Source organism: Oncorhynchus mykiss, chromosome 7 (assembly GCF_057628025.1).
Source record: "Oncorhynchus mykiss isolate SJ-2025 chromosome 7, ASM5762802v1, whole genome shotgun sequence".
NCBI classification, from domain to species: Eukaryota; Metazoa; Chordata; class Actinopteri; order Salmoniformes; family Salmonidae; genus Oncorhynchus; species Oncorhynchus mykiss.
The window spans coordinates 48,625,921-48,653,120 of record NC_143028.1 but is presented as its reverse complement, the minus strand read 5'-3'; the positions used below and the strand labels follow the sequence as shown (position 1 = coordinate 48,653,120).

Sequence of the window (27,200 nt, the reverse complement as noted above, 5' to 3'; positions counted from 1 at the left end):
TGAAGTCAGAAGTTAACATATACCTTAGGCAGTTTTTCACAATTCCTGACATTTAATCCTAGTAGAAATGCCCTGCCTTAGGTCAGTTAGGATCAACACTTTATTTTAAGAATGTAAAATGTCAGAATAATAGTAGAGAGAATAATAATTATTATTATTTATTTCAGCTTTTATTTCTTTCATCACATTCCCAGTGAGTCAGAAGTTTATATACACTCAATTTGTATTTGGTAGCATTGCCTTTCAATTGTTTAACTTGGGTCAAATGTTTCGGGTAGCCTTCCACAAGCTTCCCACAATAAGTTTGGTGAATTTTGGCCCATTTCTCCTGACAGAGCTGGTGTAACTGAGTCAGGTTTGTTGGCCTCCTTTCTCGCGCACACTTCTTCAGTTCTGCCCACACATTTTCTATAGGATTGAGGTAAGGGCTTTGTGATGGCCACTCCAATACCTTGACTTCGTTGTCCTTAAGCCATTTTGCCACAATGTTGGAAGTATGCTTGTCGTAACTGTCCATTTGGAAGACCCATTTGACACCAACCTTTGACTTTCTGAATGATGTCTTAAGATGTTGCTTCAATATATCCACATAATTTTCCTACCTCATGATGCCATCTATTTTATAAAGTGCCTCAGTCCCTCCTGCAGCAAAGCACCCCCACAACATGAGGCTGCCACCCCCATACTTCACGGTTGGGATGGTTTTCTTCAGCTTGCAAGCCTCCCCCTTTTTCATCCAAACATAACGAAGGTCATTATGGCCAAACAGTTCTATTTTTGTTTCATCAGACCAGAGGACATTTTTCCAAAAAGTACAGTCTTTGTCCCCATGTGCAGTTTCAAACCATAGTTTCTCTTTTTAATGGCGGTTTTGGAGCAGTGGCTTCTTCCTTGCTGAGCGGCCTTTCAGGTTATGTCGATATCGTACTCATTTTACTGTGGATATAGATACTTTTGTACCTGTTTCCTCCAGCATCTTCACAGGGTCCTTTGCTGTTGTTCTGGAATTGATTTGCACTTTTCACACCAAAGTACGTTCATCTCTAGGAGACAGAACGTGTCTTCTTCCTGAGCGGTATGACGGTTGGGTGGTCCCATGGTGTATATACTTGCGTAATATTGTTTGTACAGAAGAACGTGGTGCCTTCAGGTATTTCGAAATTCCTCCCAAGGATGAACCAGACTTGTGGAGGCCTACAATTTTTTGGCTGAGGTCTTGGCTGATTTCTTTTAATTTTCCCATGATGTCAAGCAAAGAGGCGCTGAGTTTGAAGGTAAGCCTTGAAATACATACACAGGTACACCTCCAATTGACTCAAATTATGTCAATCAGCCTGTCAGAGGCTTCTAAAGCCATGACCTCGTTTTCTGGAACTATCCAAGCTGTTTAGAGGCACAGTCAACTTAGTGAATGTAAACTTCTGACCCATTGGAATTATGATCATGTGAATTATAAGTGAAATAATCTGTCTGTAAACAAATGTTGGAAAAATTACTTGTGTCATGCACAAAGTAGATGTCCTAACTGACTTGCCAAAACTATAGTTTGTTAACAAGACATTTGTGGAGTGGTTGAAAAATGAGTTTTGACTCCAACCTAAGTGTATGTAAACATCCTACTTCAACTATATGTCCTTCTTTGCCACACATGACCACACAGCTGGTCAGTTGTCCAGTTGTAACAAAACTAGAGCCTGTAGGACCTGTCTGGTCGACTAAGATGTCAAGAAGGCAGAGCAATGCCCATCATGTACAGTACAGACCTCTTACCATTTTAGCAACCACTGAGTCTAAATGTTTTGACCATGAAAGCTTGCTATCTAGGGTTACATCCATCAGTTTAGTCTCCTCAACTTGCTCAATAGCCACATTATTCAATATTAAATCTAAATGAGGTTTAGGTTTGAGCGAGTGATTTGTCTGAAAAATTATGCCTTTAGTTCTGAGATATTTAGCACCAGCCTATTGCTAGTTACCCATTCTAAAACTGTCTGGAGCTCTATGTTAAGTGACTCAGTTATTTATTCTAATGTTGCAGCCAGTGTGTATACTGTTGAGTCATCAGCATATATAGACACACTGGCTTTATTTAAGGTCAGTGGAAGGTCATTTGTAAAAACAGAAAACAGTAATGGCCCTAGCTGGCTGCCCTGTGGTACACCACACTGAATTTGCATGAGAGTGGCTTCCATTAACGAAAACCCTGTGTTGTATTAGATAGGTAACTCTCAATCCATAATACGGCAGAGAATGCAAATCCATAACACCAAAACATTGTCAGTAGTAGGATATGATCAATTACATCAAAAGCTGCACTGAAGTCTTATAAAACAGGTCTTACAATCTTCTTACTATCAATTTCTTTCATCCAATTATCAGTAATTAGTGTCAGTGGTGAGCATGTTGTGTGTCCTTCTCTATAAGCATGCTGAAAGTCTGTTGTTAATTTGTTTTCTGTAAAAATATTTTTTTTTTAAATTCCAAAAGTTTGCTAAGCACTTGTAACAGGCTGATTGATTGGCATTTTGAACCAGTAAAGGTTTCTCTGCTATTCTTGGGTAGCAGAATGACCTTTGCCTCCCTCCATGTCTGAGGGCGCACATCGTTTTCTAGGCTTAAATTGAAGATTTGGCAAACAGGAGTCACAATGTATTCCGCTACCAACCTCTGCAATTTACCATCCAGGTTGTCGGTACCAGGTGGTTGGCCCTCCATTATTCATGCATATGAATGTAAGGTTTTGCTTTTCTTTTCTTAGTCAACCTTGTGTACTTTTTTTGTGTTCTTGAACGTAGCCCTGTGTCTTTGTGTTCTGGAACATAGCCCTGCCTTTTATTTTTGTTCATTGATTTCACCTTTGTTTGTTTCTAACCTGGTCTCTTCAGCTCCCTATTTAGTTCAGTTCTTTCTGTTTGTATGGTTGTGAGGTATTGTTTGTTTTTGACTGCTGTTAAAGGAATTGAACAATTCCTATATGTTCATTAACCAATTAAATTATAACAAAGCAAAGCACTTTGTCCGTTTCATAAAATAGACAAAGATCAGTCTGTAAATAAATTAATAGCGTTTCTTCCCGAGAGCTCTGGTCATAATACCATGTACATTGGTTGATATACATCACATTTCGTCATAGCGTCTTAAATGCCCCTCCTTCTCTCCGACAAGGACAAAGCAGCTTCAAAAGTCCATTCCAACCCACTAACGCACTTACATTACACACTATATCTGGATTATCTCCTGAAGTCTAACCACAGTTTATTACCACTTAGCTAACAGTTCCAGTCCCCCCCAGATACGGAAAACCCGGAGGGGCTCTCGCTGTCTTATTTTATGTCCACAGAGTTATAGCCGGGTCGGTTCAAACATAGGTTAAGGATTCTCTTTGCTTACTTTAGGCACACTCATACATTCCTTATTCCATAATGGTTAACATTTCCAATTACACCTTGTCCATGCTACATAACCTCTTTCTTATGAACTAACATTATTAATCAGATATAATAAAACAGGGTAGAATTCAATTAGTTATAGTTCTAGTTAAATGTATACATTGTTTAGTCATTATTCATAAAATCCATAACAACTGCCTACCTGTGTTTGCCCTTTGCCTGCCTGTGACCACAATTCCTGCCATCTGCGATGGTGTAATAAACATCTGCCGCGCCCTGCGCGTGAATCCACACCTTTTTCTCCCTGTGTATTCATTACAATGAAGGCTCAGCATGTGTGGTTTGCATGTCATAGCTACATTTGCTAATCTTGTCAACAACAAAGTTATTAAAGTGGTTGGCAATAGCAAAGGATTTTGTTATGCACTAGCCATCTGCCTCAATGAAAGATGGTGCCGAGTTTGCTTACTTGCCTAGAATTTCATTTAAAATACTCCAGAGCTTTTTACTAATATTCTTTTATATAATTTATCTTTGTTCCAGAGTGTAGTTTCTTCATCTTTTTGTTGAGTTTAGTTACGTGATTTCTCAATTTACTCTATGTTTGCCAGTCTGCTATGTTGTCAGACTTATTTACTATTCCCTTTGCCTCATCCCTCTCAACCATAAAGTTTTTCAATTCATCATCTATCCATGAGGATTTGGCAGCTCTAACAGTCAGTTTCTTGATGGGTGCATGCTTATCAGTAACCAGAAGAAGAAGTTTCATAAATGGTTCAAGTGCAGTGTCCGGATGTTCCTCATTACACACATCAGAGCAACAAATATTTTTCACATATTTGAAATAGGAATCATTGAAAAACCTCTTGTATGATCGTTTATGCACAATTTTAGGTCCAATATTTGGAACTTAGTTTTTTCTCGATATGACTATTATATTATTCTCACGACATCCGAAGGGTATGGAGACTGCTTTAGAGAAGACTTCTGCAACATTATTAAATATGCGATCCATACACGTGGATGATTTAGTTCCTGTTCTGATTGTAAATACACTGGTAGGTTGACTGTTGACTTGAAACAGATTGCAGGCACTGTTTACAGCTTGACCTTCTTTTTGAGTGGGCAGCTTGATGACAACCAGTCAATATTTAGCTCTCCTAGAAAATACCCCTTTCTTATGATGTCACATATAGTAACAGTCAAACGTTTGGACACACCTATTCATTAAAGGATTTTTCTTTATTTTTACTATTTTCTACATTGTAGTGAAGACATCGAACTATAAAATAGCACATAGTATCATGTAGTATCCAAAAACGGGTTAAAGAAATCAAAATATGTTTTACATTTTTGATTCTTCAAAGCAGCCACCCTTTGCCTTGATGACATCTTTGCACACTCTTGGCATTCTCTCAACTAGCTTCACCTGGAATGCTTTTCCAACAGTCTTAAAGGAGTTCTCACATATGCTGGGCACTTGTTGGCTGCTTTTCCTTCACTCTGTGTTCCAACTCATCCCAAACCATCTCAATTGGGTTGAGGTCAGGTGATTGTGGAGGCCAAGTCATCTGGTGCAGCACTCCATCACTCTCCTTCTTGTACAAATAACCCATACACAGCTTGGAGGTGTGCTGGGTCATTATCCTGTTGAATAACAAATTATAGTCCCACTAAGCGCAAATCAGATGGGATGGCGTATCACTGAAAAATGCTGTGGTAGCCATGCTGGTTAATTGAATTCTAAATAAATCACAGACATTATCACCAGAAAAGCACCCCCACACCATCACACCTCCTCCTCCGTGCTTCACGGTGGGAACCACACATGTGGAGATCATCCGTTCACCTACTCTGCGTCTCACAAAGACACAGCGGTTGGAAACAAAAATCTCAAATATGGACTCATCAGACCAAAGGACAGATTTCCACATCTAATGTCCATTGCTCGTGTTTCCTGGCCCAAGCAAGTATCTTCTTCTTATTGGTTTCCTTTAGTAGTGGTTTCCTTGCAGCAATTTGACCATGTAGGCCTGATTCCCACACTTCTCTGAACAGTTGATGTTGAGAAGTGTCTGTTACTTGAAGTCTGTGAATCATTTATTTGGGCTGTAATTTTTGAGGCTGGTAACTCTAATGAACTAATCTTCTGCAGCAGAGGTAACTCTGGGTCTTCCTTTCCTGTGGCGGTCCTCATGAGTGCCAGTTTCATCATAGCGCTTGATGGTTTTTGCGACTGCATTTGGAAGAAACGTTGAGAGTTCTTAAAATGTTCCGTATTGACTGACCTTCATGTCTTAAAGTAATGATGGACTGACGTTTCCCTTTGCTTACTTGAGCTGTTCTTAACCATATGTCGTGTCTTTACTATCATTAACTGAAGACTGATAGTTTTTATCAAAGATTCTCTGTAATTAGTTATTACGCGATTAGACTGATTAATCATGTAACCGTAATTTCTAGGAAGTCGGGGCACCAAGGAAAAATATTCAGATTACAAAGTTATCATTTCCTAAAATAACTTTTCAATATTTTATCTGATCAATTAGTCTTCAAATTAATGAATTATTTACTTTACCTCACGTTAGTCTCATTCTAAACGTCGTAAATTGTTGGTTATCTCCACAAACCCAGTCTTCACTCTGAGTCATCCATACATCAATTGTCTTAAATGATTTATTTATTACTAACTAAGTAATTCACAGAAATGCATAAACAAACAAACAAACAAGGTAAATGTGGTTACATGACATGAGAATGTGCCCTAGTGGGCTAAACCAGCATGGCGGCTTGTTAGACAAAAGGGGAAGTGGGGGTCGACTAAGAAGTCACTACAAGTGATAATTATAACAATTGAAATGCTAATCCTTTGCACATGGACGCTCACTCATTCGGGAACAATTGCAATCAATATATATATTTACGCTCAGTGTGTCGTCTTGATCGCTGGTGAAAAGTTAATTTATTTTGTAGAATTGTCCGTCTCTCTCTCTCTCTCTCTATCGTGGTTATAGTCGATAGTTCAGAGTGACATTCATTCGTCTCGTTATAGAATGGATGTTTCGGCGGTTATCGTTCTTCGCGTTCTATGATACCAAATTCCTAGCTGCAGACTAGTAATTCATATCAAAAACTTCTGTCGGTATCGATAGTCTAAGAGTTTAACCACGTGGTATGGTTAAAAGATTCAGCAATGGTCTACAACCTTTGTCTTCCTAATGGAGAAAAACATGGTCTGCAACCTTTAGCCATCTCGTAATTGAGGTAAACTCGGTCTGCTGATCGAAAACCCGAGTGTTTTTTTCTTTCAGAATGGCAGAAAAGAGCTGTCCCAGGATGTCTGACCCTAACTGGGCTCAGGGGCGGTCCTCTGATTTAGTTCAAATCCAATTCCCTTTTTGAGTTTTCCTTCATTAAACAGTCCAAAATCACATTGTAAAATTGTGTCAACAGTATCATACTCACTCATTCATCTTATACAACAATTAGATGTAAACCTCATATCTGGGGCTATTATATAAACAGTGTTATGGTTATGGTTATTTGTTCGTACCCCTTTGTTCTCCATGAAAATCTACTTTCTCTATACTGTGTGGCCATGTGGCATGGTCTTCTCAGCAATTTACGACCTCTCTGACCACAGCAACCTAGTTGAAGGTGGCAAAGGGGGATGCAGGGAGAGGGGGATGGGGCTTGCTATACCCAAAGAGGCCAACGTCATGACACATAATATGGAATTGGTCTGTATATCACCCCTACCTTGTCACAACTGATTGGCTCAAATCCATTAAGAAGGAAAGAAATTCCACAAATTAACTTTTAACAAGGCACAACTGTTAATTGAAATGCATTCCAGGTGATTACAACATGAAGCTGGTTGAGAGAATCCAAGAGTGTGCAAAGCTGTCATCAAGGCGAAGGGTGGCTACTTTGAAGAATCTCAAATGTAAAATATATGTTGATTTGTTTTACACTTTTTTGATTACTACATGATTCCAGATGTGTTTTTTCGTAGTTCTGATGTCTTCACTATTATTGCAGAAAATAGTAAAAATAAAGAAAACCTTTTAATGAGTAGCTGTGTCCAAATTTTTGACTGGAATGTATATTTTCCAACATCTTATACATACAGTGGCAAGAAAAAGTATTTGAACCCTTTGGAATTACCTAGATTTTTGCATAAATTAGTCATAACTATCACGACTTGTCATAACTGTCTCCTCTCCTTGTTCGGGCGGCGTTCGGCGGTCGACGTCACCGGTCTTCTAGCCATCGCCGCTCCATTTTTCATTGTTCCATTTGTTTTGTCTTGCACACCTGCTTTACATTCCCTAATCACACTGCATCTGTTCCCCCCATGTCTTTGTGTGGAAATGTTTTGTTTTGTGTTTATTATATCGCGCCAGTCTGTTTTTTTCACCCTGGGCATTGCCTGTACCCTATTGGGGAAATTTTGGTGAAACTTATGGTTGTATTCTTGACGGTATTTTGCCCTTGTCACTTTTGCCGGTTGGCTTGAGTTGTAGCTGTTTGCGCCCGTCTATTATTGCTCTTGGCAAATAAAGTCGCCTGATCACCTATCTCTGCTCTCCTGCACTTGACTCGAATGACCAGCAGCGAAAACTCTGACAGAATTCCACACCACCCATGGAGTCAGCAGGAGCAGGTATCCCGGTCAGAGGAGTCGAGGAGCGCGTCCGAGAGCACTTGGCGATGCTGCAACATCTCGGCGCCACGATGGATCGCGTTGTCCAGACCATGGACCGCTGGGAGAGCCCGGGAGTCTCTCCAGCGCCTCGACCAGCACAACCGGGGTTACCTCTAGCCGTCCCTCCTGTATCCGGTCCCAGTGGGATGCGTCTCTCCTTTCCCAGGGAGTATGATTGGACAACAGCATGGTGCCAGGGGTTCTCATTACAACTGGACCTATACCTGGCCACCGTTCACCCAGCTCCCTCGGGAAGGGAGGGGTGTCCGCCCTCGTCTCGTGTCTCTCGGGGAGAGCTCTGGAGTAGGAAAACGCTGTGTGGGGAGAAGGGCATGCGGCGTTGGACCACTTCGAGTAGTTCGGCTCTTCCACCTGAGGCAGGGGATGTGGAGCACCCAGGAGTTCGCCCTGGAATTTCGGACCTTGGCCGCTGGAGCAGGATGGAAAAACAGGGCCCTTATCGACCACTACAGATGCAGCCTGCACGAGGATGTCCGTCGGGAGTTGGCCTGCAGGGATGCCGCCATCAACTTTGACCAACTGTTGGATCTGTCCATTTGGTTGGATAACCCGCTGGTCACCTTCAGATGTCCAGAGAGGGCTCTGTCAGTTCCATCTTCCAGTACCACCGATGGAGCTAAGAGGGGCTGCGCATAGGGAGGCTGGAGGAGGGGCCTTCATGTGCACCATGTGTGGCTGCAGAGGGCACACTGCTGGTCAGTGCAGGGTTGGTCCATCTGGGAGTCGAGGCAGCAGGCAGGGCTCTCTGGCGTCACCCCAGGTGAGTCTGCACCACTCTCATCATGAGTCCTCTTTTGTCCACCTGTTTGTTCATCTTTGTTTTCCTGAGTTTTCCCCGCATTCCCAGCATAAGGCGCTCATCGATTCAGGAACGGCTGGGAATTTTATCGACAGAGCGTTCGCCCTTAGTTTAGGGATCCCCATTGTTCCTGTGGTTAGACCCTTCCCGGTACACGCTCTGGATAATCGACCATTAGGGTCTGGGTTAATCAGGGAAGCCACCATCTCCCTGACCATGGTGACGCAGGGGGGTCACGAGGAGAGGATCAGTCTCTTCCTCACTGACTCTCCTGCCTTTCCTGTGGTACTAGGCCTTCACTGGTTGGCTCGTCATGACCCCACAATTTCAAGGCAACAGAGGGCTCTCGCTCGGGGAGGTGTGTAGGGGTTTCCGTTGGTGCTACCACGGTGGAAAGTCCAGACCAGGTCTCCACCGTGCACATACCCCCAGAAAATGCCGATTTGGCGCTCGCCTTCTCCAAAAAGAATGCAACTCAATTACCACCCCATCGATAGGGGGGTAGATGCTACACTTCCCAGGAGTCACGCATATCCTCTGTCACAAGCGGAGACAGCGGCTATGGAGACATATGTCTCTGAATCCCTGCGTCAGGGGTGCATTCGGTCCTCCACTTCACCCGCCTCCTCAAGTTTATTTTTTGTGAAGAAGAAGGAGGGAGGTATGTGCCCGTGCATTGACTATCGAAGCTTAATCAAATCACGGTGAGGTACAGTTACCCGCTAATTAAGTCAATGCGCTTCTTCACTAAACTGGACCTCAGGAGTGCTTACAACCTGGTGCGTATTCGGGAGGGAGACGAGTGGAAGACAGTGTTTAGTACCACCTCAGGGCATTATGAGTACCTCGTCATGCCGTATGGGTTGATGAATGCTCCATCAGTCTTCCAATCCTTTGTAGACAAGATTTTCAGGGACCTGCACGGGCAGTTTGTAGTGGTGTATATCGATGACATTCTGATATATTCTGCTACACGCGCCGGGCATGTGTCCTTGGTGCACAGGGTACTTGGACGAGTGTTGGAGCTTACCTGTACGTCAAGGCTGAGAAATGCCTGTTCTTTCAGCAGGTTGGCTGTGGTTAAAGCTTTGAAGGCATGGAGACATTGGCTTGAGGGGCTAAACACCCTTTCCTCATCTGGACTGACCACCGCAACCTGGAGTACATCCGGGCAGAGAGGAGACTGAATCCTCGTCAGGCAAGGTGGACCATGTTTTTTACCCATTTTGTGTTTACCCTGTCCTACAGACCAGGTTCCCAAAATGTTAAGGCAGACTCACTGTCCCGGCTGTATGACACAGAGGAGCGGCCCATGGATCAGACTCCCATACTACCGGCCTCCTGCCTGGTAGCGCCGGTCGTGTGGAAGCTGGACGCGGACATTGAGCAGGCGTTAAGTACAGAGCCCTCCCCCCTCCAGTGTCCCGTCAGGCGTCTGTATGTTCCGTCTGCTGTCCGTAACCAGTTGATCTATTGGGCCCACACGTCACCCTCCTCTGGTCATCCGGAGATTGGTCGGAAGGTGACCTGTCTGAGTGGGAAGTACTGGTGGCCTACCTTGGCAAAGGATGTGAGGGTTTCCTCCTGCTCGGTGTGCACCTAGTGTAAGGCTCCTAGACACCTGCCCAGAGGTAAGCTACATCCCTTACCTGTTCCACAACAGCCTTGGTCACACCTGTCGGTGGATATTTTGAGCGATCTTCCTCCCTCACAGGGAAACACCACGATCCTGGTCGTTGTGAATCGGTTCTCTAAGTCCTGTCGTCTCCCCCCTCTGCCCGGTCTCCCTACTGCCCTACAGACTGTGGAGGCCTTGTTTACACATGTCTTCCGGTACTACAGGGTGCCTGAGGATATAGTGTCTGGGGTCTCCAGTTCACTTCGAGAGTCTGGAGGGCATTCATGGAACGTCTGTCTCTGCTCTCCTGCACTTTCGAATGACCAGCAGCAAAACCCTGACAATAACATTTGATCTGATCTTCCTCTTAGTCACAACAATAGACAAACACAGTGTGCTTAAACTAATAACACACACATTGTTTCATTTTTCTTGTCTACATTGAATACACAATTTAAACATTCCCAAAAAAGTTTGTGAACCCCTAGGCTAATGACAGCCCTTCCAGCTAGGTGATACAGTATGTCAATGAAACCATATGTTTACAACGACACAATCACACACACACACATGCACTCACAGAAGCTCTCCAACACATAGTATGTGTACATCATTGGAGGTTCCTCAGAGGAGGAAGGGGAGGACCATCCTCCTCAGTAAATTTCATTAAGAAATATATTTTTTTATTTTAAAGGGTCATTTTTTGATAAAACTATGCTAAATATATTAATGTCACCAAATAATCGATTAAAACACTATTTTTCAATGAAGGACCATGGTGTACTAGAGGACAGCAAGTTTCCGTCCTCCTCTGGGTACATTGACTTTAATACAAAACCTATGAAGCTCATGGTTCTCACACCTTTCCATAGACTTACACAGTAATTATGACAACTTCAAAAGCTAATTGGAGTCAGGAGTCAGCTAACCTGGATCCAATCAATGAGATGAGATTGGCGATGTTGGGTAGAGCTGCCTCGCCCTATAAAAAAAACTCACAAAATTTGATTTTGCTATTCACAAGAAGCATTACCTGATGTGAACCATGCCTCGAAATAAAGAGATCTCAGAATACCTAGATTAAGATTTGTTGACTTGCATAAAGCTGGAAAGGGTTACAAAAGTATCTCTAATAGCCTTGATGTTCATCAGTCCATTGTAAGACAAAATGTCTATAAATGGAGAAAGTTCATCACTGTTGCTACTCTCCCTATGAGTGGCCGTTCTGCAAAGATGACTGCAAGAGCACAGCGCAGAATGCTCAATGAGGTTAAGAAGAATCTAAAGTGTCAGCTAAAGACTTACATAAATCTCTGGAACCTCTTTTCACGAGTCTATGATACGTAAAACACTAAACAAGAATGGTGTTCATGGGAGGACACCACTGAAGAAGCCACTGCTGTCCAAAAAGAAACATTGCTGCCTGTCCGAAGTTCACAAAAGTGCACCTGGATGTTCCACAGCGCAACTGGCAAAATATTCTGTGGACAGATGAAACTACAGTTGAGTTGTTTGGAAGGAACACACAACACTGTGTGGAGAAAAAAAGGCACAGCACACCAACATCAAAACCTCATCCCAACTGTAAAATATGGTAGAAGGAGCGTCATGGTTTGAGGCTGCTTTGCTGCTTCAGGGCCTGGACAGCTTGCTATCATCAACGGAAAAATGAATTCCCAAGTTTATCAAGACATATTGCAGGAGAATGTTATTCTATCTGTCCGCCAATTGAAGCTCAACAGAAGTTGGGTGATGCAACATGACAACAACCCAAAACACTGAAGTAAATCAACAACAGAATGGCTTCAACAGAAGAAAATACACCTTCTGGAGTGGCCCAGTCAGAGTCCTGACCTCAACCGGATTGAGATGCTGTGGCATGACCTCAAGAGAGCAGTTCACACCAGACATCCCAAGAATATTGCTGAACTGAAACAGTTTTGTAAAGAGGAATGGCCCAAAATTCCTCCTGACCATTGTGCAGGTCTGATCCGCAACTACAGAAAACATTTGGTTCAGGTTATTGGTGCCAAAGGAGGGTCAACCAGTTATTAAATCTAAGGGTTCGCATACTTTTTCCACCCTGTGCTGTGAATGTTTATACCGTGTGTTCAGTAAAGACGTGAATACATATCATTGTTTGTGTGTTATTAGTTTAAGCAGACTGTGTGTATTGTTATGACCTAGATGAAGATCAAATAAAATGTTATAACCAATTTATGCAGAAATCCAGGTAAGGGTTCACATACTTTTCTTGACAGTGTATAGTCTAAATACTGACTTTTTGCACTTGGTAGTCTATAGCAACTTCCAAACGAGAATAGGCTTTAGGTGAGATGAACCTGTAGCCATATTACTTCCACATCATCTGACATGAGATCCTCTCTCAGTCTAACATAAATATGACTCTGGACATACATGGCAACACCTCCACCATTTGTATTTTTATCTTTCCTATATATTATTTGGCCAGGTATAGCTACTACTTGATTATCAAATTAATTATCTAAGTGTGTTTCAGAGATGAATAGAATATGAATGTTTCCTGATGTTAAAAAGTTGTCAATTTCATGAACTTTGTTTCTCAGTTGATATATGTCAATATGGCTATTTTTTTGTCCTTTTCTGTGTTTTTTTATTTTTATTTTTAGAGCTATTCTGAGAGGCTGATCTGAGGTAGACGTGTCAGTGACAATTAGATTTGAGGCAATGGTACTGAGTGGGCTGCCCACAGTGGGCTTCTTCCTAAGGCAGACAGTTTCAGTGTAAAAAGTGGGATTAAATTCTATGTGCATATGATTATTGCAGACAATACTCTTGGGTCTAACAGTTAAAGGATTATAGATTAGGTTAATTACATTTACTGCAATTATATTTCACTGGGACAGCCCTGACAGCTAGGTGATACAGTATATCAATGAAACCATATGTTTACAAAGACACAAACACACACACACACATGCACTCACAGAAGCTCTCCAACACATAGTATGTGTACATCATTGGAGGCTCCTCAGAGGAGGAAGGGGAGGACCATCCTCCTCAGTAAATTTCATTAAGAAATATTTTTATTTATTTAAAAGGATAATTTTTTAGATAAAACTATGCTAAATATATTAATGTCACCAAATAGTTGATTAAAATACAATTTTTCAATGAAGGACCATGGTGTACTAGAGGACAGCTAGTTTCCATCCTCCTCTGGGTACATTGACTTTAATACAAAACCTATTAAGCTGATGGTCGGCAGGGTAGCCTGGTGGTTAGAGCGGTGGACTAGTAACCGGAAGGTTGCAAGTTCAAACCCCCGAGCTGAGAAGGTCATTCTGCCCCTGAACAGGCACTGTTCCTTGGCAGTCATTGAAAATAAGAATTTGTTCTTAAATGACTTGCCTAGTTAAATAAAGGAAAAATAAAAATGGTTCTCACACCCTTCCATAGACTTACACAGTAATTATAACAACTTCAAGACAAGACATCCTACAACCTATCAGAGCTCTTGCAGCAGGAACCAATCAAAGGGTCAGATAGTGAATCTAGTACTGAAAGCATAAGCTACAGCTGGCTAGCACTGCAGTGCAAACAATATGGTGAGTAGTTGACTAAAAGAGAGAGAAAAACAATAGCTGAATAATTTTTAACAAGTTAATTTCTTCAAAAATGAAGGTGAAGCAAGAGGGAGAGAGAGATTTCTTCTTCTTCTTCTTCTTCTTCTTCTTCTTCTTCTTCTTCTTCTTTTCACATTCAGTTTCACTTACTTAGCTAGCTAGCTAGTTTATCCTACTCAAACACCCTGCTCAAACAGAGGTATGCTATGTTCGCTAGCTGGCTATATCTATCCAACACAACACTGGAACTCTTCTAAGTCAAGGTAAGCTTTTGGTTTTACTAATTCACTGTCACTGGGGCCCACCGGTGTAACAGCTTAATGACTGACTGTACACTGTAATGTTACTGCATGATTGTAGCAGGTTTACTAATGCGTTATATCTGTTAGCCATGTTGACTATGATTACTTTAGCTAATATGGTGACAACAATGTAGGCTGTGTGTATTGGTTATGATATGGTTTGGCTTGGAAAGGTTTTTTCCCCTGGTCTCCTACAGCTGATGTGTTGTGCATAAGCGAAGGGAAAAGGCGAGAGGAGGTGAGCGCATAGATGCAAAAAGGAATACAACATGGCTGCCATGAAAGGGAACTGTGTTTATGCGTGATCAGGGGTGTATTCATTCTGCAGATTTTGTTGAAAAACGTTTCTGAAACGGAAGCAAACGGAACGAAACAGGGATAAACATACCTGAATTTGTCCAATATAATCTCTGGTTTGCAACTGTTGGACTCAGGATTACACCCTAGATCAGCTAGATGCAGGCAATAGTGTACTAAGAGGCATTGAACATGTCATTGTCTGTCACCTCAAATGTTTCTCTCAATCTGTGTGCACCTATGTTTCATTCATTGGCTAGGTTATAGCAAACTCATGATGGGTATAGGGAACATTTGAGTATCATGTAAGCTCAGCAAAAAAAGAACTGTCCCTTTTTCAGGACCCTGTCTTTCAAAGATAATTGGTAAAAATCCAAATACATTTACAGATTTTCAATGTAAAGGGTTTAAACACTGTTTCCCATGGATGTTCAATGAACCATAAAGACTTAATGAACATGTACCTGTGGAACGGTCATTAAGACACTAACAGCTTACAGACGGTAGGAAATTAAGGTCACAGTTATGAAAACTTAGGACACTAAAGAGGCCTTTCTACTGACTCTGAAATACACCAAAAGAAAGATGCCCAGGGTCCCTGCTCATATGCATGAACGTGCCTTAGGCATGCTGCAAGGAGGCATGAGGACTACAGATGTGGCCAGGGCAATAAATCCTCATCGCACTGACAGCCCACATATAACAACACAGGAACGCACAATCCCTCCATCAGTGCTCAGACTGTCCACAATAGGCTGAGAGTGGCTGGACTGAGGGCTTGTAGGCCTGTTGTAAGGCAGGTCCTCACCAGACATCACCGGCAACAACTTTGCCTATGGACACCAACCCACCGTCGCTGAACCAGACAGGACTGGCAAAAAGTGCTCTTCACTGAGTCGCAGTTCTGTCTCACCAGGGGTGATGGTCAGATTCTCGTTTATAATCGAAGGAATGAGCGTTACACCGAGGCCTATACTCTAAAGCGGGATTGATTTGGAGGTGAGGGTCCGTCATGGTTTGGGGCGGTGTGTCACAGCATCATCGGACTGAGCTTGTTGTCATCATTGCAGGCAATCCCGACGCTGTGCGTTACAGGGAAGACATCTTTTGGGGCGGCAGGGTAGCCTAGTGGTTAGAGAGTTGGACTAGGAACCGGAAGGTTGCAAGTCCAAACCCGAGCTGGCAAGGTACTAATCTGTCGTTCTGCCCCTGAACGGGCAGTTAACCCTCTGTTCCTAGGCCGTCATTGAAAATAAGAATTTGTTCTTAACTGACTTGCCTGGTTAAATAAAGGTAAAATAAATAAAAAATCCTCCTCCCTCATGTGGTACCCTTCCTGCAGGCTCATCCAGACATGACCCTCCAGCATGACAATACCACCAGCCATAATGCTTGTTTTGTGCGTGATTTCCTGCAAGACAGGAATGTCAGTGTTCTGCAATGGCCAGCGAAGAGCCCAGATCTCAATCCCATTGAGCACATTTGGGACCTATTGGATCGGAAGGTGAGGGCTAGGGCCATTCCCCCCAGAAATGTCCAGGAACTTGCAGGTGCCTTGGTGGAAGAGTGGGGTAACATCATTATGCACTGCAATACATAATGCAGCTTGTAGCCACACCAGATACTGACTGTTACTTTTGATTTTGACCACCCCCCTTTGTTCAGGGACACATTATTCCATTTCTGTTATTCACATGTCTGTCGAACTTGTTCAGTTTATGTCTCAGTTGTTGAATCTTGTTATGTTCCTACAAATATTTACACAAGATAAGTTTGCTGAAAGTAAACGCAGTTGACAGTGAGAGGACATTTCTTTTTTTGCTGAGTTTAGTACCCCAAACCTATCGATGTTATATTGAACAGGGTGAATGGAAAATAAATGACAGTCATCCAATACTCTGTAATAGAAATAAGGACATGCTCATGAACAAAAAATAAGTGTCCTCCCTCATCTTATACATCACCGTATGCCACTGCTGTACATGCTGCATTTTCAACAGCTTTTGGTTTGATTAATGGGCTTCCTAACTAGGAAATTAGTTCAAAGTGACACAAGCTTTTGTCTGTGTGTGTCATCCTCTTCCTCCTGACAGTCACCAGAGTTGAAGGAGCCCCCTCTTACCCTCCCTCCTGCTCCTTGTTCCTGGTTCGTTAGCGGTGAGAGAACTCGATAAAAGCTGACAGCGCAGTTATGATGAATGCAAATGAAGGGGTGGAGGTAAATGCAAATGCTGAAAAGTGATTAAAAATCATTTCAGTGTCTTTTATCTCCTGGTACTGCTCATCCTGTGAAGGGGATTTCAAAGGCACAGACTTACAGTGGGGAGAACAAGTATTTGATACACTGACAATTTTGGAGGTTTTCCTACTTACAAAGCATGGAGAGATCTGTAATTTGCTCCGTAAGAAGCATCTCAAGGTCCTGGAGTTGCCTAGCCAGTCTCCAGACCTGAAGCCAATAGAACATCTTTGGAGGGAGCTGAAAGTCCGTATTGACCAGCGACAGCCCCGGAACCTGAAGGATCTGGAGAAGGTCTGTATGGAGGAGTGGGCCAAAATCCCTGCTGCAGTGTGTGCAAATTTGGTCAAGAACTACAGGAAACGTATGATCTCTGTAATTGCAAACAAAGTTTCTGTACCAAATATTAAGTTCTGCTTTTCTTGATTGTATCAAATACTTATGTCATGCAATAAAATGCAAATTAATTACTTTAAAATCATACAATGTGATTTTAGTTTTAGATTCCGTCTCTCACAGTTGAAGTGTACCTATGATAAAAAAAAATACAGACCTCTACATGCTTTGTAAGTAGGAAAACCTGCTAAATCGGCAGTGTGTCAAATACTTGATCTCTCCACTGTAGGTTTTGGAGCCTTTCACCAGCACTCATTTCAACGTGCCCCCCCCCCCCCCCCCCCCCTCCCAGAGAGGACTCAATGTAGCTAGTTTTTTAGGCTGCCCTCCATCTTCTGCCTTCTATCGTATCCCTTCCAAGTGCAGGACTTCTTAAAACTCTATATGCAAGCAGTTTGGCAAAGTTGTCGCATGTCATTGTCTCACTTAGCCCCACTCTAGTTTCATCTGAGAGAATTACTGTCATTGTGGAGGTGTAACTACAGTATACAAGTTTTCTTACTTCTCAAGTGCATAGTAAGTCCCATCTGAAGAGCTAGTGTCAGTTATTAGAAAAGAGCTTCTGCTGTTTGTTGGTTGGTTACAATGGTAAATTCCCTGTAACATTAACATCTATCTATGCTTCATTGTCTGCTATAGTGATGCTCTCATCATCTTAGCATCTCCCACACACACACACAGTGCTGTGAGAATTTATACATTTCTATAGAGAGAATCAGACATTGGAATATGTGCAACAGCAAAATGCCTTCCCTGGAACTCTGACTCAGAAGTCAGGGACTAATATCTCCTAAATCTGCATGAAAGTATGGAGACATTTCTTTTTTTATTATGCCTAAGCTCGTTTCTGAGTCAGAGGAGGGTCTGACTCAAAATGCAAGTGTTACGTTGTGTCATTTTACAATATGAATAATGGATGCAGTCTTTCTTTTGAGGTCTAAGGTGTTCTCCTTCCAGTGGGTGGGCTTTGTCTTTGCTTGTCTCACTCCACTCTCATTCCCTCTGTTTTCTTTTCATGGCTTCAGGTTGTGGTTATATTTAAATCTGAAAGTACAGCTCAATGTTCCTATTGCAGTTTGTTCTGTAGAGTAGGATGGTCTTAGAGGGCAGGGCGCAGTGGGAATGAAGTGCCTCTCCTCCATGCTCTTTAGGGTTCACCTTTATATCTCTCAAATGATCGTAGGCGAACAGCCTCTAGTAAAGATGAGGTCAAGCGTATTGCCTGCCTTGTGAGTGGGAGGGGACTGGGAAAGGGTAGGTAAAAAGAGGCAAGGAGGGGAAAGTGAGAGAAGGTAAGAAATTAATTGAAGGCAGATGTTGGGAGGTTGAAGTCGCCACATTCTTGTTCTGAAAGCATGCTCAGACCAGTTGGCAAGTGTCTTCACAGACATTTTCAATCTATCCTTGTCCCAGTCTGTTATCCCAACATGTTTCAAGCTGACCACCATTGTTCCTGTTTACAAGCACTCCAAGGTAACCTGCCTAAATGAACATTTGCGCTGTAGCACTAACATCTGTAGTTATAAAGTGCTTTGAAAGGCTCCTCATGACACACATTAGCACCATCATCCCAGACACCCTAGACCCACTTAAATTTGCTTACCGCCCCAACAGATCCACAGATGATGCAATCTCAATTGCAATTCACACTGCCGTCTACCATCTGTACAAGAGGGAACAGAACTATGTGGGAATGCTGTTCATAGACTACAGCTCAGTGTTCAACACCATAGTCCCCTCCAAGCTCATCACCAAGCTAGGGATCCTTGGACTGAACTCCTGCCTCTGCAACTGGATCGTGGACTTCCTGACGGGCTTGCCCCAAGCAGTGAGGGTAGGCAATAACACCTCCTTCACACTGACCCTCAACACAGGGGGTCAGTGTGACAGCATGGCTGACTGCATGACTGCATGGCTACGCACGACTCCAACACTATCATCAAGTTTGCTGACGACATGACGATGGTAGGGCTGCCTACAAGAAGGAGGTCAGAGACTTAGCAGTATGGTGCCAGAACAGCAACCTCTCCCTCACTGTCAGTAAGACCAAGGAGCTGATTGTGTACTATAGGAGAAAGAGGGGAGAGCACGCCCTCCATATTGACAGGACTGTTGTGGAGTGGGTCAATTGCTTCAAGTTCCTTGTCGTCCACATCACTACTGACCTAACATGGTCCACATACACCCGCACAGTCGTGAAGAGGGCACGGCAGTGCCTCTTCCCCAATCGGGAGTCTGAAAAGATTTGGCATGGGCCCTCGGATCCTCAAAAGGTTCTACAGCAAGACCATCGTGAGCATCTTGATTGGCTGCATCACCCCTTGGTATGAGAAATTCACCACTCTTGACCACAAAGTGCTACAGAGGGTGGTGCAGCACAGTACATATTCAGAAGAAGACCCCAAAAATTGCCAAAGAATCCAGCCACCCAAGCCATAGACTGTTGACTGCCACCATCCGGCAAATGGTACTGTAGCTTTGGCTCTCGGACCAACAGGCTCCGAGAAAGCTTCTACCCCCAAGCCATAGGATTGCTAAATAGCCAGACTGCCAAACAGTTAATAGCCAAACTATTTGCACTGACTTTATCTTGCACTGACCCTACGTACCCTCACTAAACTATATACTGTATACAAACCATATAAAAGCTCACACACATTAAATTGACACTCAACTGCCAAGCAGTTGCCACACCAGGCAGTGATGCAACCTGTCAGGATGCTCTCAATGGTGCAGCTGTAAAACCTTTTGAGGATCTGAGGACCCATGCCAAGTCTTTTCAGTCTCCTGAGGGGAAATGGGTTTTGTCGTGCCCTCTTCAACAACTGTTTTGGTGTGCTTGGACCATGATAGTTTGTTGGTGATGTAGATGCCAAGCAACTTGAAGCGCTCAACCTGCTCCACCACAGCCACGTAGATGAGAATGGGGGCATGCTCAGTCCTGCTCTTCCTGTAGTTTGCAATCATCTCCTTTGTCTTGATCACGTTGAGGGAGAGGTTGTTGTCCTGGCACCACAGTCAGGTCTCTGACCTCCTCCCTATAGGCTGTCTCATCGTTGTCGGTGATCAAGCCTACCACTGTTGTGTCATCAGCAAACTTAATGATAGTGTTGGAGTCGTGCCTGGCCATGCAATCATGAGTGAACAGGGAGTACAGGAGGGGACTGAGCACGCACGCCTGAGGAGCCCCCATGTTGAGGATCAGCGTGGTGGATGTGTTGCTACCTACCCTAACCAACCGCCCGTCAGGAAGTCCAGGATCCAGTTGCAGAGGGAGGTGTTTAGTCCCAGGGTCCTTAGCTTAGTGATGAGCTTTGAGGGCACTATGGTGTTGAACGCTGAGCTGTAGTCAATGAATAGCATTCTCACATAGGTGTTCCTTTTGTCCAGGTAGGAAAGGGCAGTGTGGAGTGCAATACAGATTGCATCATCTGTGGATCTGTTTGTGTGGTATGCAAATTGGAGTGGGTCTAGGGTTTCTGGGATGATGGTGTTGATGTGAGCAATGACCAGCCTTTCAAAGCATTTCATGGCTACAAACGGAGTGCTATGGGTCGGTAGTCATTTAGGCACATTACCTTAGTGTTCATGGGCACAGGGACTACGGTGGTCTGCTTGAAACATGTTAGTATTACAGATTCAGACATGAAGAGGTTGAAAATGTCAGTGAAGACACATGCCAGTTGGTCAGCGCATGCTCAGAGTACATGTCCTGGTATTCTGTCTGGCCCTGCGGCCTTGTGAATGTTGACCTGTTTAAAGGTCTTACTCACATCGGTTGTGGAGAGAGTGATCACACAGTCGTCCAGAACAGATTATGCTTTTATGCATAGCAGTTATTCATCTCGTCTGGTAGGCTTGTGTCACTGGGCAGCTCTCGGCTGTGCTTCCCATTGTAGTCTGTAATAGTTTGCAAGCCCTGCCACATCCGACGAGCATCGGAGCTGGTGTGGTACAATTCGATCTTAGTCCTGTTTTGTTGCATTGCCTGTTTGATGGTTCGTCAGAGGGCATAGCGTGATTTATTATAGTCTTCCGGGTTAGAGTCACACTCCTTTAACTTCTTGACGCTACCCACCCCTTTAGCGGGATAATTGTCATCAACAACTGCTGAATTGCGCAGCGCCACATTCAAATAATATTACTAAAAATATTTATATTCATGAAATCACAAGTGCAATATTGCAAAACACAGTTTAGCCTTTTGTTAATCCACCTGTCGTCTCAGACTTTGAAAATATGTTTTACAGCGAAAGCAATCCAAGTGTTTGTGTAAGTTTATCGATTACTAAACAAAACATTATGAACATAGCATCAAAGTAGTTTGGTCACGAAAATCAGAAAAGCAATCAAATTAATCGCTTACCTTTGATGATCTTCAGATGTTTTCACTCACGAGACTCCCAGTTACACAATAAATGTTCCTTTTGTTCCATAAAGACTATTTTTATATCCAAAATACCTCCATTTGTTTGGCGCATTATGTTCAGAAACAGGAAAGAGGAAAGAGGAAAGAGCGGTCACGACAAAAAATTCCAAATAATATCCGTAATGTCCACAGAAACATGTTAAACGTTTTTTATAATCAATCCTCAGGTTGTTTTTAAAATATATAATCGATAATATATAAACCGCAACTGTCTTTATCAGTAGGAGAGGGAGAGACAATGGCTGCCCAAACTGTTGCGCGAGCAAAACTCATGCGAACACCTGACGCGATGTTATCTTTCTTGCTAATTTTTCAAAATAAAAGCCTGAAACTATGTCTGAAGACTGTTGACACCTTGAGGAAGCGATAGGAAAGGAATCTGGTTGATATCCCTTTAAATGGAGCAAAGGCAGGCTATGGAACATGGATTTTTCAAAATAGAAGCCACTTCCTGGTGTGATTTTCCTCAGGGTTTCGCCTGCAGAATCAGTTCTGTTATACTCACAGACAATATTTTGACAGTTTTGGAAACTTTAGAGTGTTTTCTATGCTAATTATACGCATATTCTAGCATCTGGTCCTGAGAAATAGTTTACTTTGGGAACGTTATTTTTCCAAACATAAAAATAGTGCCCCCTAGCTTCAAGAGGTTAAAGTGGCAGCTCTACCATTTAGCTCAGTGTAGATGTTGCCTGTAATCCATGGCTTCTGGTTGGGGTATGTTCGTACAGTCACTGTGGGGACTACGTCCTCAATGCACTTATTGATAAAGCCAGTGATTGATGTGGTGTACTCCTCAATGACATTGGAAGAATCCAGAAACATATTCCGGTCTGTGCTAGCAAAACAGTTTAGCATCTGCTTCATCTGACCACTTTTTTTATAGACCGAGTCACTTGTGCTTCCTGCTTTAATTTTTGCTTGTAAGCAGGAATCAGGAGGATAGAGTTATGGTCAGATTTGCCAAATGGAGGACGAGGGAGAGCCTCTGTGTGTGGAGTGAACGTGGTCTAGAATTTTTTTCCCTCTGGTTGCAAATATAACATGCTGATAGAAATTAGGTCAAACTGATTTAATTTTCCCTGCATTAAAGTCCCCGGCCACTAAGAGCGCCACCTCTGGATGTTTGAGTGCGACTTTAGTGCCAACCTTGGTCTGTGGTGGTATGTAGACAGCTACGAAAAATACAGATGAAAACTCTCTAGGTAGATAGTGTGGTCTACAGCTTATCATGAGATACTATACCTCAGGCGAGCAAAACCTTGAGACGTCCTTAGATATCATGCACCAGCTATTGTAGACGCTCCGTGTCTTACCAGAGGCTGCTCTTCTGTCCTGCCGATAGAGTGTATAACCCTCCAGCTGTATGTTCTTAATGTCGTCGTTCAGCCACGACTCTGTGAAACATAAGATAATACAGTTTTTAATGTCCCGTTGGTAGGATATCAGTGCTTTCAGTTCATCCCATCTATTTTCCAGCGATTGAACGTTAGCTAGCAGAACGGAAGGCAAGGGCAGATTAGCCACTCGTCACCTCATCTCTTTCCTCAAAACCTACATTTCCTTTTCCGGCGAAACACGGGGATCTGGGCCTGGTCGGGTGTCTGTAGTATATGTCCAGAAGCCCTTTTTTGGTCATAAGAGACAGTAGCAGCAACATTATGTACAAAACAAGTTACAAACATAGCAATAGAACTAACAAAATAGCATGTTTGGTTAAGGCAGCCTTCCCCTCCGCCCTCCCTTCCATTTCACGGTAAAGTCTACACCAGTTGTATTCGGAGCTTGTGACAAATAATATTTTATTTGATATGATTTGATCTGTGGGCACCTGTACATTGTTCACCATTGTTGTTGCTACAAGGTGGAACTGGTTCTGAAGTAATCACGAAGGATTACGTGATCAGCGAAGGATCATCTAGTGGCCTACATCACATCAGGGCTCCATCCCATCAGGGCTCTTCAAAAACATTGTGCAGAAAGTGGTACCACTTAGATAGATATACATTTTTTGGTGTGGGATTTCCTTTACTATGGGCATTGGTTTATTTCTGAATTGTTGTATTTAATTGCTTACTTGAGATTACTGTTTTTCTAAATTCTTGAAAGAAATTACTTAGGAATAATAATAATAATAATAATAATTTGTCTCTGAAAATACTGGTGCATATTCATTTCTGGATAAGCACCCAGCTTAATTTGATTATATACACCATTTTTTTTATTTAACCAGGCAAGTCGGTTAAAGAACAAATTCTTATTTACAATGACTGCCAAAGAACAGTGGGGTTAACTGCCTTGTAGAACAACAGATAATTAACTTGTCAGCTTGGGGATTTGACCTAGCAACCTTTCAGTTACTGTCCCAATGCGCTAACCACTATGCTACCTTCCACCCAGTAAATCTATGGTTACAAATGCGTGATTTATTAACAAGCCTGAGTAATGTGCACATATCCAGTTTAAATATTCATTGGAATATTAATGTATGTTTCCAACTCCTCAATAATAACTTTATACAAAGGTTACATTTTAGCACCAATTGCCACTTACAGGGAGGAGATACAGTATGTTACTCAAATTAGATCATATGGACACTTGGAGTCAGAACGCCCTACAGTCTGATAAGTAGCTTATCACCATCAATGACAGAAAGCTGTTATGGATATTATTGAGTCCAATTTTACACAGGAGGTTCATTTGTCAAGGAGGTAATTTGTCTGTGATTATGAGCAAGCCACAAAGGACAACACCTCTAACAATCTCTTGGGAGACTGAAACAAATGAGAGGCCATGCATACATTTAGACTGATTACTTTGGGACCCCTTAGCACATAATAAAAAATGTACAAATCCATTAAATAGTTATCACTAAATTACTTTCTGTGAAAAGGAGCCAAGAATGACCTAGGTGACCTTCTCCTTTTGTCCTTTCTCCCTCGTACCCTGGAGATGTGGACTTGAGACCTGCACGCTGAGTAAAAAGGGATGTTGGGAGTATGCCTTGTTCAAACACTGTCTACAGAGCACTAAATCCCTTAATTAGCAGGCCTGGGAGAGCAGTCCCCAGGGAGCTCTGTTAAACGTGGTCCTGCTCCACACACTCTCCAATCCCATTTGCAGTTTTTTTTTTAAGACTTCAGGGTAATGGTGCTTGAGGGTGTGCAGAGGAAGCGGTAGGAGGGAGAGGGGGGCTTGGACAGTCAGTGGTATAAACCGTTTTGTAGAGTTGACTGAGAAGGGAAAATAAATAGTTTTCCACTTTGTTATATTTCTTTAGAGTTGATAGATGTAGGAGAAGGGGCTGTATCTTTGAAAGCTCTGACCTTGTCGTAGCCAAAAAGTTCAGAGCAGAGTTTTACCATACACCCTTTCAAATGTAGTGGTTGATAAGATTAATATCCTGGATTTGAGGGCCTTTGTCCTTTTGATTCTCTTCCCAGGCCTTCTCTCAAATGTCCTCTCAAACACGCTTTGCCTTTGTGTTTAATGCCGTGACAAATATTGCTACTGAGGCTCTAGCAGTCAGGATGCAAAGGCACAAAGTTAAGCAGCATGTGCAAAGAACTAGAATGTGAGGCTTTACATGTACAGAGAAAAGGCAGAAATGTTCAATATTATTTGTGTTTAACATCATTGAGGCCTGGTCTATCCAGTTGCGCTCATTTTTTTTAATTTTTTTTTTACAAACCTCAGCTGTCAAAGACATTGACATCCTCTTCAAAGTGTAAATATTACTCTGCCATGGATTTCTTACACAACAAGGGGATGTTGTTTTTTAATATGAAATTACTTGGTCACTGTTCACGTGTGTCTAGAAAACTTAGCTGCTATGGCTTTTCCGCTTACCACATTTTACAAGTGTTTTTACATACAGTAGATGTTCTACCATGCAGTAGAAATTCTAGTTTCAATCTGGAAATGGAATGAAGTTGAAGAGGAATTGTGAAATGCAGAAAGAGGAATAAAAACAATTGAGAACTGATTAGATAAATGTTAGGCTACTGTACATTTAATGTTAGGCTCTACTGTTAGCCCTGGCCATCTGCACCTGTGATGCTTCTAACAGCTAATCATGCTCCTGTTTGAGACCGGCCTCTGTTAGACAGCTAATGGAGTTGTCTAATATTAATTTCCAGCCATACGTCCTGCATCAATAAGCAATTAAGAGGTGTGGAAATGAAAGGCACTCTGGCCAGCAGACGTTTTCTCCCTTTGTTTTAATCAATGAATCGCTTTGGCATCTTTGTTTGAAACCCCCAAATGGATTTAGACGTAAAAGTGACACATGAAACGTCTCTATTCCCAGGCCAGCACTACTGATGTGGGATCTTATCAATTGAGATATTCATGGAGGAACTCCCACTGCGCTCTCTTTTAACCCTCTCCCCTGGTTTCACACACTGTTTCTATTTCCTATAAAGGCTCAGAGAAGTCAAACGGACCAGAACAGTGCTACTGCCGCATTCTGCTTCCTTTACGCCGGGTGTGAAGGGAAATTCACAGGAAGTGTTTCATGTGATAATATAGCAGACAGAATATCTAATGCCACCCACAAGAATGCAGCAACTGGGAAAGCATTAAACATTCAGAGTAGCAAGGAAATGCAGATGTCTTAGACTTAGACATCCTCCTCAACTGATGTTGTCACTGTGACAGCCATCTGAATTTACATAGTGATTCATCCATTTATTCAACTCAACCCCTTTTCACATGCCTGGTCATCCACTTCTATATCAGCCTTGATTGATTTGTTATTGATTTACACATTCAGTGAAAGGTTGCTATCTTAGGAACTTGCATTCAAAAAAGCATCACCAGTATATTGTAATATGTATCACATGTTAAGCATCTCATTTGATGTGGGGTCTATTTCCTTTTTCCTCAGCTTAACTCCCATTGCTCCACTCTGCTGTGAAGTTGTGCTCACATGTTTTACTTTTGCAGTGACAAGCTTGTAGGTTTCCCCTAAGACAGCCAGACGATAGACTGCTGATACTGTATGATATGCATGAGCTCCGCTCCACATCTTCAACCAGCCCCATTGGACCACAGGATCCCCTGTGTTCAGGTGATCCTGAACACAGCATAGGGCCCCAGCCAACAGCCCTGCTTTATGACACAAACAAAACTGAGAACACAGTGTCAATGTATTTAGCTGTCATGCGTTGTTGCCTAACCTGTCCTTTTCTCTTTCCACAGCACCTCCAAACAACATCTCAGTTTCGGCAGAGAACTGTCCAGCTCCATTCAGCCGGTACCAGGCCCAGAACTTCACACTGCTGTGCACTGCAAAGGGAGGCAAACCTGCACCTTCAGTGAGTCACATTTAGGCACTTGAACATGCTAAGCAGTGCACATAGAGTGCAGTATATATAGGGACAGACACACATA

The 27,200-nt window shown here is 42.7% G+C and overlaps 1 protein-coding gene across 3 annotated transcripts in view; it reads left to right on the top strand.

The window, feature by feature from the left end:
- The window catches only part of LOC110528004 (immunoglobulin superfamily member 21), a 274,749-nt gene that overhangs the window by 207,161 nt on the left and 40,388 nt on the right, over window positions 1-27,200 (top strand). For 2 of the 3 annotated variants that reach the window (XM_021609767.3, XM_021609765.3), the window contains exon 5: window positions 27,009-27,124. In XM_021609767.3, the coding sequence (XP_021465442.2) occupies window positions 27,009-27,124 (116 nt within the window). Of the gene's footprint in view, window positions 1-26,758; window positions 26,878-27,008; window positions 27,125-27,200 lie in introns of those variants that run through there. The other variant, XM_090241215.1, reaches the window with a different exon arrangement.